The 15,133-nt window shown below is 28.6% G+C and overlaps 1 protein-coding gene across 1 annotated transcript in view; it reads left to right on the top strand.

The window, feature by feature from the left end:
• The first annotated feature begins 6,582 nt into the window (after positions 1-6,582).
• The window catches only part of LOC125813981 (cysteine protease inhibitor 1-like), a 128,955-nt gene continuing 120,404 nt past the window's right edge, over positions 6,583-15,133 (top strand). The window contains exon 1 of the mRNA XM_049493460.1: positions 6,583-7,108. Within this exon, the coding sequence (XP_049349417.1) occupies positions 6,583-7,108 (526 nt within the window). The remainder of the gene's footprint in view (positions 7,109-15,133) is intronic.

Raw genomic sequence — 15,133 nt, 5'->3', positions numbered from 1 at the left:
AATTTCTTGCTCTTTTTTCTTTTTGGTTTTCTCTTGCCCCAAATTAAAAACGAAATTGTGCAAAAAAAAATTGAGCATAATCAGCAAAGGAAAATTCAGAAAATTGGTGTGATAAACATAGTTGTCGGAAGAAGTATCTCTAATGAGTATCTTGACCTCTTTTGCTGCCAAAATTGTTCTTGATTTGTCATTTTTTTTTCTAGGGTAAAGTGACAAGTTGTGATTGTTTTGAATGGTGAAAAGTAGTTTTTGAATATTTTTATGAAACTAGATGAAGCGTATTGTGTAAAATTGTGTACAAATATAAAGATATATTTAGATATTTTAATGGTGATTCATTGATATCAATGGAGGAAAGAGTTTTAGAAATTGCTCAAGTAACAATGAAGGGAGTAATGGAGTGAAAAGAAGAAGAAAAATATTATTTTTTAAAAATAAATAATAAATGACGTGTCATATAAAATCTTATGTGGATGATGACGTGTCATTTTCATTGGGCATTTGAAGTTCACACAAAGCCAAATGATTTAAAATGTTGAGTTTTATTGAGTTAAATGGTTCAGTTGACAAAGTGCTAAGTTAGAAGGTCCAGAATACAAAGTCAAACAAGTATAAGGGTCCATCAGACCATTTCACCATTAAAATATGAAGATAGAACTTGCTAAATATCTTTTAGGCCAAGGAGATATATGTGGAGGCCTAGGGACGTTCAAAATCGAACTGAAATCGATAACTCGAATCGAAAAAAAGTTATTAGTTTATCAGTAATAGGTTATTGGTTTAGTGGTTTTAATAATGGTATTGATTTTTTTTGTTATTGGGTTATCGATTCTTAACGGTTTGAGGTTTTTTCTTAACGGGTTAACCGATAACCCGATAGTAAATTAAATAATTGCATTTATACTATTTTGTACATAAAGTCCTTGACTTAGAGTTTGGTTTCTACTTTTATTTCTGGTTGTCTCAAACACTTGGTTATTCTACAATGTAAAAGTGTTTGCTTTTGAGCAAGATGTAACTTGTGAACTCATGTGCATGGTTTATTTGGTTTGTCACCTTATTTCTAAGTGATTTTTGATGTTTTTATTGTGTCAAATTTAATGGTTAGATCGATAACCGAATTGATAACTATCAATAACCGATAAACCAATAACCGACAAGCCAATATATTAATAGTTCGATAACGGTTTAACATCTCTACAAATCGATAAACGATAACCAATAAGTCAAACCGATAAATTTTAAAATCGAACCAAATCGACCGATACGCAGCTTCTTGTGGAGCCATAAATATTATATTCCGTACGAAAAGAATTTATTTATGTTTTGGTACGAGGTGCTCATGGGATCAATTACTATTCATATAAGTGGTCCAATTTAGGCTCTACAACATTACAATGTATATATAGTTAACCAAGTGCCTATTTAATTTAGCTTTTAACTTATGATGTATAAATTAAAATTCATAAGTTAGAATTTATTTATAAGTTAGAATATGTTTGAATAACTTATTTTAAGTTCTTTCAAATTAAAAAAAAAAAAAAAACTTTTAAAGACGGTATCTTGTAAAAGCTACAAAAATTTGAGTGTCATGACTATCCACAATTTCATCAACTTTCTAATTAGCTATAAAATTAATGTGACAGTTATTTTTCCACTTTATTACTATAAATAAAAGTTGAGAAAAAAAAACTGGGAATTTTACTATAGCAGGTCTATTCACTAATTTTATACTTTTAGCTGATTGTCAAAAAAATATTTAAATAATTCAAATTCGAAAAAATAAAAATATTCAATAGATATATATTTAAATTTAAATATCTAAATGAATTATGTCGACAATTAAAATTTGTCAGTCACATGTTTTAGTCATGGGATAATCTCATGCATGTGCGGTCTCGTTGGGCCATTAATATTAATTTGTGGTTGTTCGCCTGTTATCTATATTGAAGGGTGAATATCAAGAGACTATTCGGGAGGGGGTCATCGGGTTTACGTGAATCTATACTTTCTTTCTGCAATCATATATTATAGTAATATATTTTTTACAAAATATTTAAACATAAATGTATAAACCCACACTTGAAGTATCATATAATGTTGTGCGATGATGATCGAGTGCACCTCTCTAAGTGAGGCTAATTAGGGTGTGTTTGGTATGAAGAAAAATATTTTTCCAATTTTCTCATATTTTTGGGTTAAAAGTTTTGGAAAATATTTTCCAAATCAACTCAAATTTAAGAAAAATGACTTTCCTTAAAAAATTAAGGAAAACATTTTCCAAAACTCTCCTCCAACTTCAAATTACAATTTTTTTTTTTGAAAAAATTAAAGCTTATTTTAAAAAAAATATTTTCAACTTCAATTTTTTATTTTTTCACCCCACCCTCACCTCCCCCGCACCCCACTGCCAACCCCCTACCACGCCCCCCCCCCCCCCCCCAAAAAAAAAATAAAAAAAAATTATAGTTTGTTTTAAAAAATATTTTAAATTTCAATTTTTTATTTTTTCACCCCACCCCTACACTCAACCCCCACCCTCCTCCAAAAAAAGAAAATTTTAAGTTTGTTTTTAAAAATATTTTCAACTTTAATTTTTTTTTTCACCCCACATTCACCACTCCCCCCCCCCCCCCCCCCCCCCCCGCCCCTCATATTTTCTCAAAAATATTTTTCATTCATAAATCAAACACTAAAAAATCTTTTTCGTAAAATATTTTCTACTCACCAACCAAACATGAGAAACTAAGTCAAAAATCTACTTGTTTTCCAGGAAAACATTTTCCTTCATACCAAACACACCCTAAAAGTTTGAATCTTTTATTTATTTTCCTTTCTAAAATTTGTAACGCCTCTCTAAGTGGTTTAGATAGATAAAAAATAATTTTGTACCTATAATTTTAATTTTTTAATTATTTAGACTCTCTATATATATATACACTTGTAGATTTCAAAATTAAACTACATAGTTGTTTACAATATATTACTCTAATTTAGTTATGGATAGTCTCTAATGGTCCCGTTGGCACATTAGAGCATATCCATTATTGGCCTGCAACACTGCAACTCTAACTAGAGTTGATGATAAGAATGGAAAATTTTGGACTATATTTGAATTACGCACTGTAATGTTCATTGACTGTAGTATTTCTAACAAGATTTTCTTCATATCCGGACATAAATTCGAGACCTCTGATAAAGGATGGACCAGTCACAAAACTACACCACAACTCATGTTGGTCATTCATTCAATATTAGTTAATCACATTATAAAAATAGTTATCTTAACTTGTTTGTCAATTTATAAAATCAAAAGAGAATTAATTAAATTTTTTCTCATTTTAACTTTACAATTATTTTTTTTATAAAGTGTAAACAAGTTTGTAAAGATTTTTTTTTTTTAAAAAAGAACAAAATAACAAGAGTGTAAATTATTTTTAAAAAAAAATAAACAAATGGAGCAAATTTTTTACAATTTAAAACCTAGACCTATAGTATACCAATAGCCGCCTCCTAATCATAAACAAAATACACAAAGGAATTCGAGATCCAAGTACGAAAAAGGTATGAAAATGTATTCTAATTAGGAAAAATTACCTAAATACACATCTTATTTTATCATAATCTCTAAAATTTCCTTCATTTGAAAAGATTTCAAAAATCCATCTTGGATACATCACTTTCCTCTCGTTGATACATCCCTATTCCCCTCTCTGATACATCCCTTCCCTCTCAGATACATCCCTCCCTTTCGAATACATTGCTCCCGTATGTATCTAGATGTCCTATCCCCTCTCAGATACATCCTCCCTTATGTATCTAAATGTCCTATCCCCAACCCATCTAACTATAACCATGGTTAAAAGTCGCATTGTTGTTATGAGATCAAAAGTACTTATTTTGAAAAATTAAGATGTTAAACAAATCATATCTTCACAAGCCATTCGTTCAATGATAGGATCTGGTGGATACAGTCGAAGTGATTCTTTAATAACCATGTTTAACTGCATCCAAATTTTACAAACAAATAATGTTAGACTACTTTTATAATCAAAGCATATAAGTTCATCTTTAATCATTTGTTAATGCCTTAATTTTGCTTTCCCCCATCAAATTTATCGAAAACAAACTCTCTACGGCTATTAGTATTAAACTTGAAAATTACACATTTTCATTTTTTTTATACGCTGGTAGTGCTGAAAGATGAAGTATAAAGTGCTTTATTTTCTGTGATATGAGCTGCATTCACCTGTTTCCTTTCATCATTATGGCGATTAGCAACTTGACAGTATACGTTTGATCATGAAAATTAAATAAATTTATATTTACTTCATCCTCTTTTAGTTGTATGACTTTTTTATTTTAGAGTTAAAACGATAAGAACTTTGACTAACAGTTTACGATATATTTTTTCATCATATTAATATGCAAAAAATTGTAATTTATAGTACTTTTCGTATATCTTTCAAATATATATCTAACTTTTAAATTTAAAATATCTTTAATGTAATCTAATTTAAATTGGAAAATAATTCAAAATGATTTTTAAAAAGTGCAGCATAACAACTAAAAGGGGAAGGAGGGAGTATTATTTTAAAATTTTAAAATTGGAGTTAGAATTGTATTTGATTAAGATCGGATATGATCACTTTTTAAAGAATTATTTTGAACGTACCTACCTACTTAATAATAATGACTTTAGGTAATGAACACAAAATTGGATGACCATCCGTGAAATTTACACTGTTAACATCTACCAACCTTACCTTTTAATTATTTGTTAAAATAGCAAGTCTCTATACTAATTATTACTATTATATGTCTCACACATTCAAGGACAAAATAGATATTATTCATGTAACAAAAACGTGCAAATGAAGCCATGCAACTAAGTAGGCTCTATAAATTGGACATAGATTAATAGCAACCAAAATACAGGACATAATGCTTACAAGTTAAGGTATTGTCCTAGTCAATATATGTGTCCAACATATGCCAATTTGTTTGTAATATAAATGCTTATGAATAATAAAAGCAAGGTTCTTTATTTATTAATTTCTGCTTCCAAACAATCAATTTAACACTCAACTCTGATTTAAATATGTTTCAATTTAAATTATAAGGTTTATAATCATATGAGACAAACTTGAATCATCAATTTATCAAAATAACAATAAATTTAACAAACTTATTTAACATTATTTTTATTTTTTATTGAATGCATATACATATGATTGATTGAAGTGTAAAAAAATTGATTAAAACTTCAGTTATATGTGTTTGAAGTGCAATTTTTTATTTTGCCCAATTATTCTTTGAGTTTCAACACTCAATTTCCTCAATTTTTTATTGAATGTATATACATATGTTTTGGTACGAGGTGCTCATGGGATCAATTACTATTCATATAAGTGGTCCAATTTAGGCTCTACAACATTACAATGTATATATAGTTAACAAGGGCCTATTTAATTTAGCTTTTAACTTATGATTTATAAATTAAAATTCATGTTAGAATTTATTTATAAGTTAGAATATGTTTGAATAACTTATTTTAAGTTCTTTCAAATTAAAAAAAAAGAAAAACTTTTAAGGATGGTATCTTGTAAATGCTACAAAAATTCGAGTTTCATGACTCCACAATTTCATCAACTTTCTAATTAGCTATAAAAATTAATGTGACAAAGTTATTTTTCAACTTTATTACTATAAATAAAAGTTGAGGAAAAAAAACTGGGAATTTTACTATCGCAGGTGTATTCACTTATTTTATACTTTTAGTTGATTGTTAAAAAAATATTTAAATAATTCAAATTTGAAAAGATAAAAATATTCAATAGGTATATATTTAAGTTTAAATATCTAAATGAATTATATCGACAACTAAAGTTTGTCAGTCACATGTTTTAGTCATGGGATAATCTCATGCATGTGCGGTTTCGTTGGGCCATTAATATTAATTTGTGGTTGTTCGCCTGTTATTTATATTGAAGGGTGAATATCAAGAGACGTATTCAAGATTGGGTCATCGGGTTCACGTGAATCCATGCTTCTTTTTTTATCACAGTCAAAATATTTTTCAAATCAACTCATTTTCCTCAAATTTAAAGAAAAGCCAAGGAAAACAAATATCATGTCATGAATGGTTCTCCACCAGATGTCAAGTTTCAAGAGTCATATAAGCACAATGGACAATATTCTCAAGTAATATTTATTAATTTTACCAAGTAGTTGAAGCCAAATTAAATAATAAATACAATTATTGGCCATTTTTTATTTTTACTTAAAATTTATTATTTAAGATTTATTTTGGAGACAAATAACAAATATCTTTATTTAATTTGATATTTTACATGTTATTGAGTGTAACACATATTATGTATATATTTTTGTTGATCATAAAAAAAAAATAGTGTTAGAGTGATTTAATATTGAAGCTTGATATTAGGTATTTAAAATGAATAAAACTTATTTGAGGTGTCTAAGACGGTAGTAGGTATTCATTTTTTGTTTGTCAAAAATGCCCTTAGCAGCACTATAAATTGGACATAAACTCATAGCAAGCAAAACACACAAAGAAAGATGAAGTCCATTAATATTTTGAGTTTCCTCTTGCTTTCAAGTACCTTCTCTTTGGTTGCCTTTGCTCAATCTTTCACTTCTGAGAATCCAATTGTCCTCCCCACAACTAGTCATGATGATGATAATCTTGTACTCCCTGAAGTTTATGACGACGAAGACCATCCGCTGAGGATTGGTCAGAGGTACATTATTGACAATCCTTACCTCGGGGCAGGAGCCGTATACTTGGACAATATTGGAAACCTTAAATGCCCAAACGCCGTGTTGCAGCACATAGCGATTCCCAAATTTTTGGGAAAAGGCACTCCCGTCAAGTTCGTTCGTAAGTCGGAGTGGGATGATGGTGATGTGGTGCGTGTAATGACTGTTGTTTATATCAAATTCTTTCCTAACATAACAAGCTTATTGTGTGTTAACGAAACTGTTTGGAAAGTTAATGATGAAGAGTTGGTGGTAACTGGTGGTAAGGTAGGAAATGAAAACGACATCTTCAAGATTATGAAAACTGACTTGGTGATACCAGGAGGTTCCAAAAATGTATACAAGTTACTGCATTGTCCCTCTCATCTTCAGTGCAAAAATATCGACGTCAACTTTAAAGATGGATATCCTCGTCTGACGACTGTCGATGACGATAAGAACTTTACTCCATTTGTGTTCATCAAGGCGTAGAATGCTAATTAGCTGGCTAGCTTGCAGCATTCTAAATAAAGTGGATCCTTCTATCGCTCCATGTAATTTAAATTAATGTATGCTTATCAATAAATAAACAAGCTAGCAATTACCCTATTACATTACCTTACCTTCTTCATTCAAAAATACATAAATGTCTTCAGTTTGTGGTTTATTTTTAAGTTAGGGTTACTTTTGTTTTTGTTGTTAATCAACGTCGTCTCGATATAGTTACTTGTTACTTGTCACATCATCATATATATAAGGGAAAAAAACCTACTAGTTTAGATGATCGAGTAGGAAATTAAATGATCTGCCCAAAGTAATATTGGGATGAGACGAGCTAGGAGTTTAGATAATAAATAGTAGTAATGAATTATAATATTGATAACATAACTCTAACCATTTTTTTGTTGAATATTGAAGACATTTATGTATTTTTGAAGATTGTACATTCAATTGAATCTAATAATTGAAGAGTTGTTGTGATAGTACTCTCAACAAGACTTTTTTCATACCTAGGGCTTAAACTCGAGACCTATGATTAATGGTGGACCAATCCCAGCATTGCATCACAATTCATGTTGGTCATTCATTCAATATTAGTTGATCATATTATAAAAATAATTATCTCAAATTTTTTGTCAATTTATAAAATCAAAAGAGAATTAATTTTTTTTCTCATTCTAACCTTACAATATATTTATAAAAAAAAAGGTGCAAACCAGTTTGTAAAATTACTTTTAAAATGAAAATAATAAGAGGTAAATTATTTAATAAAAATAAACAACTAATATAAAGCAAAGTTTTACAATTTAAAACCTAAACCTATAGTATAACAATAGCCGCCTCCTAATCATAAACAAATTCACAAAGGAACTCGAGAGCAAGTTGTTTAGTACTTCTATGAAATTTATATAAATATTGTATGAAAGTTATACAAAATATTATTGTAATTATATTAATTTTTCATAAATCAGCATGAACCTTACATAATATTTTATACATAAATCTTAAGCAAAACTTTACACTTTTTGAGTAAAACTTTCATACGTGTTTAAAAAAAAACAGAAAAAAAAAGACACTCCTGGTATGTTTGGTAAATGAAAATCCCTTGCTAGGTTTTGTAAATATGAGTCTAGTTTTATGTCTCTGTTAAATTTATATCTGCTTTTAATTGTTTTTGCAAATTTATCCATTTTGAGATCAATTTAAGATGTATACAACTGAAATTTGATTTCAAATATTTTTATCTGAAGTGTGGCTTTGCAAAGGTCAAACATTAAATATTTTTATGTGATGAATTTGATCACAGCACGCCCGTGATGTTTTTCACTATGCAACTTGGAAGTCATTATGTGTTTGAAAACCAAGACGTTAGTATAATGTTCTCAACTACAACTTCTAGGCTCCTGTGTTAACGAAACTGTTTGGAAAGCTGGTGATTACATGCTAGGGCCAGTGCATCCACCACCTAGCTAGGTTCGTTATAACTGATGGACTTAGGACCTAATACCTTAAAGAATTGGTTCAAAATTGAGAAATATGAGACCTCATTCTTACAAGTTAATAAGGTATTGTCCTAGTCAATTTATGTGTCCAACATGCCAATTTGATTGTACCATAATAGGGGATACGCCCGTCTGGCTCTCAATAACAAGCCTTACCCATTTGCCTTCACCAAAGTAAACAACATTAATCTTGATGCATAGTTAGTTTAAGAAATAATTATTTAGATATTCTTTAGTTTATTATATTACGGATCTTACAAGATTTTGATGTATTCAGTTATATTTATCTCGAGATACATGAAATCAAAATTATGTATAATTTTCTAAATACACTATATCTAATTAAATTTATATTTATATGAAATAGATAAACAAATCCCGTGCGTCGCGCTCTTGAAAGAATGGAGATATTTCTTTTAATAAGAGAATGGAATTTTGTCATTGTACTTCATTGACACGTTTTAGTTATGGGATACTCTCACGGGTCCCGTATATTCATTATTTGTGGTTGTCGTTAGCATCTTGTCAGTATATAATTAAAAATAAAATATGAAAATAGAACCTGCTAAATATTTTTTAGTTCAAGGAGATATATGTGGAGCCATAAATATTACTATATTCCGTACGAAAAGATTTTCTTTTATGTTATGGTACGACGTGCTCATGGGACCAATTACAATTCATATTAAGTTATCCAATTTAGGCTCTACAATACAACATTACAATGTATATATAGTTAACAAAGAGCCTATTTAATTTATCTTTTGACTTATGATGCATAAATAAAAATTCATAAGTTAGAGTTTATTTATAAGTTAGAATATGTTTGAATAACTTATTTTAAGTTCTTTAAAAAAAAAAAAATCAGGATGGTATCTTATTAATATTACAAAATTTAGAGTTTCATGACTATCCACAATTCATTAACTTTCTTAGCTATAAAAATTAATGTTACAAAGTTACTTCTCAACTTTATTACTATATATATACTATGACTTCTAAATCAAAAGTCATAAATTAGAAAATATTTGAATTGACTTATTTTAAATTTTTACTTTTAAATCAAAAAAGTATTACAAAATTTTAGCTATGAATTTAATTAAAATCTTGTCATGGCTAATATCCTATGAATTTAAAAGCTAGTCATGGCTAATATCTAGTAATAGCTACAAAAGTTCAAACTTATAACTACTATCCACAAATTCATAAAATTTCTTAGCTACAAAATTTAAATTGACAATGTTAATTTTTCAACTTTTTTACTAATATCAATCCCCTCTCATATACATCCTATCCACTCTCGAATACATCCCTCCCCTTTGAATACATCCCTTCAATTAACTAATGTATCATTCGCAATCCGTGAACAATGTATCTACAGATTTTCTGATATATTCGAGATCCTATAAATTTAAATAATTTTTGTAATTTGAAAAAGAGTAGAGATATGATGTAATTAGTTCTTAATACTATGAGATTTATGTAAATTTTACTCATTTAATTTGTCAAATTGTCTTGTCACCGCTAGTACATTTCACTCTTTCTTATGTTTTTAGCTGATTGTTAAAAAAATATTAGAATGACTCAAATTTAAAAGAATAGAAGTGTTCAATAGGTACAAGTCTGGATTTAAATGTCTAAATGAATTAAGGGGATAATTTTAAGAGAATTAATTAAGCCAAAAATAATAGTACAGGCTTTATACTAGAGTACTTATTTTCTTTAAATCATTATAATTTATAAATGAAATTATGTCACTAACCTAAAAGGTGGCGGTGGGTAGCTATTTTTTGTTTGTCAAAAATGCCCTTAGCAGCTGTATAAATTGGAGATAGATTAATCATTAATAGCAAGCAAAATAGATATAGATTTATCCATAAAAACAATGTCTACCTCTTTGTAAGGGCTCTAAGGTCGCCGGAATAAATTTTCTTATCTGCATCTTCTCCGGTAACAATATTATAATAGTAAATTAAGGGCAAAGGCAATACTTGTCTATTTAAGTTTTTTATTTTGATAAAAAATTGGTAGACATTTTGTCTAGTGGTATAATTTTATTTTTTTAAAAAATAGAAACATAGTGTTTGATTTTTTTGTAATAATTTTTGCATAATTTAGAAAGGTAATTCGTTCGATCCTTGATAAATTTTAAATAAAATAGATCAAAATAAACTAAATTAACATAAGGGCTCATTAATTCACCCAACCTACCACCAACATGGGTTGTGGTGCAGTGGTGAGACCGTTTCACCCTTAATCAGAGATCTTGGGTTCGAGCTCTGGATATGAAGAAAAATTTGTTGGGAGCGCTATCCCCAAATGGTCCTACGGTGGGTGATCCAGATTTAATCGACGCTCCAATGTTCGTACGCGTACATGTATGTTTATAGGATGAAAGGGGTGTATTTAAGTTCAGTTAGTTAAGTAGATGAATATTTTTAAGGCTATCAATAATTTGAGTACGAAATTAATAATTCACACCCAATTTAAAAATGTTTACAATATTTCTGTCTAAAACATCAAAACTAAGAGTCATTGCTTAACAATACAAATAAATAAATATGTAGACATCTTAATTCAGATAGGTGGTGTTGTTAGGTGACCATTGCATATTGTGGTCCATAAATGCTTGAGTTTAAAAAGCTACCCCTTTCGTCATAATTTATATCGTGGTTGATTACACATAAAAAAAATTGAGTAATATTTTTTCAATTTATGGTGTAGAAATAATAAATTTAGATAGTTATGTGATTATAAATTATCTCATTATAGATATATGAAAAATTATATTTAAATATAAAATATAAGTTTATAGTCAAATTAAAAGAAGAAAAAAAAAAGACAAAGGGTGTGTTCGGTACGGAAAAAATTGTAAGTCAATCTAGATTATATATTTAACTCGAATAATTCCAACTTTTAGAAAGACTAAATTAATTGAATTAAAATAACTCACCCAAACTTCATGAAATGTAAGGAAACTCCTCTTTTTCTTCTTCTCCTTCTCGTTGCTTATTAATTTGTGGTTGGAATTATATATGTAATGTTCCATTGAATTTATATTGTTATCCTTTATGATTTGGTTTCATTTGGTTGAAAAAATTGTTGGATCTTATTGAGCTTAAGAAAAATTGATCGACGGTATCTATTTATTTTTGAAGGTTTACAAAGAATCTAATAATTGAAAATTTGTTGTGATTTATATGAGAAGGTTGTATATCAAATTTGGCGTAATTAGAAGTTGATTCGGACCGATTTTGAAACAAAAAATGTATTGGTTAAATTTTTACACAACAAATTATAACAATCTGTCAAAATTTTATATTTCCTCGATTTTAATTTGTTTGACCTACTTTTCTAGTCTATTAAAAAATGACCCTTTCCAACTAATCCTTAATTAAAGTTTGAGCAACTTTCACATATAGCAAACACAAAATTCATATTTGTATGCTATAGCAAACTTTGCATAATTGCGCTCCATAGCAAACATAAATATGTATATTTCGCGATACATATACAAAAGAAAGCAGTTGTATAATCTGTTTTGGTATACATATACAAAAAGATCAATTGTATAAAGTGAGAGAGACGAGTGAGCGAGCGAGATCTGGGAGAGTGGCGAGTGAGATCTGGGAGAGTGGCGAGTGAGATCTGGGAGAGGGGAGAGAGGAGAACGAAAATATATGTATATATACAAATTTCACGCATTTTATACATTTGCGTTTTTGTATAAAGAGAGAGAGGGAAGTGAGAGAGCGAGATTTGGGTGAGTGGCGAGCGAGATCTAGGAGAGGGGAGATAGAGGAACGAAAATATATGTATATATACAATTTTCTCTCGCTTTATACAAACACAAACGCATTTTATACAATTTGCGGTTTTTGTATAAAGTGAGAGAGCGAGATCTGGGAGAGTGGCGAGCGAGATCTGGGAGAGGGGAGAGAGGGGAACGAAAATATATGTATATATACAATTTTCTCTCGCTTTATACAAACACAAACGCACTTTATACACTTGCGTTTGTATAAAAAATGAGAGAGGCGAGGGAGAGAACGAGAGTGGCGAGCGAGATTCACCAGGAGAGAGGTTAAATAGCAATAGTTTGCTATGGGGTACAATTAAATCAAACTATATTTATAGCATTTAATTTGAATTAATAGTTTGCTATTATATACAATTTTCCCTTAAAGTTTTCCACGTGACATGTTTAAAACAACAAAGATTAAAGGACATTTTGATACATTCGACATTTTTTTTTAGATCAACAAATTCAAACATTTTCTTTTTATTTTTAAACCTTGGCGTCAACGAAACGAAGGACCTAACAAATTCCAACAACTTGTCAAGATTATGATCAAATTCCTGGCGATTTTTTACCTAGTAAAAACAACCTTAACACTTTTAGAGTCTTCCTCTCCACCTTCTCATTATTTGGTTTCAATTGGTTGAAGAAATTGAAGAGCAGCATTGTTTGATTTTATTTAGCTTTAAATGTTGAGGATCAAAGATAAAGTAAATCTATTTATTTTTGAAGATTTACGTTGAAGCATTGATCATACTGGTGAAATTTTCACACAATAAATTATAATAAAAATTTATAACCAATTTTGACAAATTATCGAGACTAGATTATTATCAAATTTCAAAGAATAATCCATATCATAGTTTTAGTTCAGATATCCACAAAATAATTTGCATTATATTTTGATGTTCCACTACAGTATCCAAACATCTCCCTGGTTAAAATTTTGTACGTGGATTGATTGAATTGTACCACGCCGATATCCTAAGGGGTCGTTTGGTGTAAAGGATAAGTACAAATAATTTCGGGAATAAATTATAGTATCACTTAATTTGTTGTTTGGTTGGCAAGTTTGGGATAACTTATCCCGGGATTAATAATTAATACCGGGATAAGTTATCCTTCCCCATGGGTGGTATAGTAATCCTGGGATAACTTATTCCGAGATAAAATAGGTAAATGACAAATATGTCCCTTTAAATCCTTTTTATACACCATTTTTCACATTTATGTATATTTACATTTTTTTAATACCATGTATAATAATATTTACTACTCCTTATTTTTATGATAATTATACATATTTTTCTATTAAAAAATTACACTATATAAATATAATTTTTATTTATGAATTTATTTGACTAATTCTTTTGTTTATTTTATTTTGATTTCTCATAAATTTTCTTCTCTTTAACAAACTTAAGAGGGAAGTTCTGTTTTTAAGCTAAATAAAAAAAAAGTTATATTTTTAAATACACATGGTACTTATCACGGGGATACATAAACAAAAATATTTAAGTTGAATAAAATAAAAGTTTTATTTTAAAAAATGAATAACTAAAGCTCGCAAAGAAAAATTTAAAAAGTTTAAATAAAGTGAAGGGTAATTTTGTAAACAAACAACTTGTTCCTAAAATTTATCAATATATAATATTTTAAATACAACAAACCAAACACTCAATAAGAAATAATCTCAGGACAACTTATTCCATCATAACTTATCCCATCATAACTTATCCCATCATAACTCATATTCAAACCAAACGACCCCTAACAGTTTTATATATGTATGTGTGTGGATGTCTTAGTACGTTTCGGTAGGTGGTGTGTTTAGGTGATCATTCATGAAATTTTTGGTACAAAATTATTAGATTAAATATTTATGTCATTAAAAATTATCTCATTAAATATATATGAGAATTTTAAATTTAAATTATATTTAAATATAAAATAATTTATTTTTAGACAAATTAAAAAAGAAAAACAAGAGACAAAGGGTGTGTTTAGCTTAATTTTTGGCCTTATCTCGTGTAAGTTAAAAAATATAAACTAGAATCTATTTCAGTTGATTTATTTTATGTGATATTAAGTGGTCCATGGAGCCATAATTACAATATTCCGAAAGAGACATTCCAATGTTTTTGTACGAGCTACTCTGAATAACTGTGTCCAAATTAGGCTGTAAATATTTATATATGAATTTTTCTTAGCTAAAAAAATTAAATTCATATTTAATATGTGGTTCAAATTCATAAAATATCTTAGCTACAAAAGTTAAAATGACATAGCTAATTTCTCAACTTCTTTACTACAATAAAAGTTGAGACAATAAAACTGGGAACTTTATGTAGCTTCGCAATGGAATATTTATTTTTTCACTTTTAGGTTGAGTTAAGAATTTACAAGAAAAAAAAAAAGGAAAAGAATAAAAACTGAATATACAGTTGTCTGTCGCGACTTTCACAAAATTATGGTCTATGACCTATTGGAAATTGGCTAATTAAATTTAAATTTTAGTCACGCAATAAAAGTCAGTGTAACAGTAGTAATTAAAGTATTTGAAAACAAA

This window comes from Solanum verrucosum, unplaced genomic scaffold, assembly GCF_900185275.1.
Source record: "Solanum verrucosum unplaced genomic scaffold, falcon-dt-bn FXZP01000205.1, whole genome shotgun sequence".
In the NCBI taxonomy this organism is placed as follows: domain Eukaryota; kingdom Viridiplantae; phylum Streptophyta; class Magnoliopsida; order Solanales; family Solanaceae; genus Solanum; species Solanum verrucosum.
This window is presented reverse-complemented; position numbering and strand designations above follow the sequence as displayed.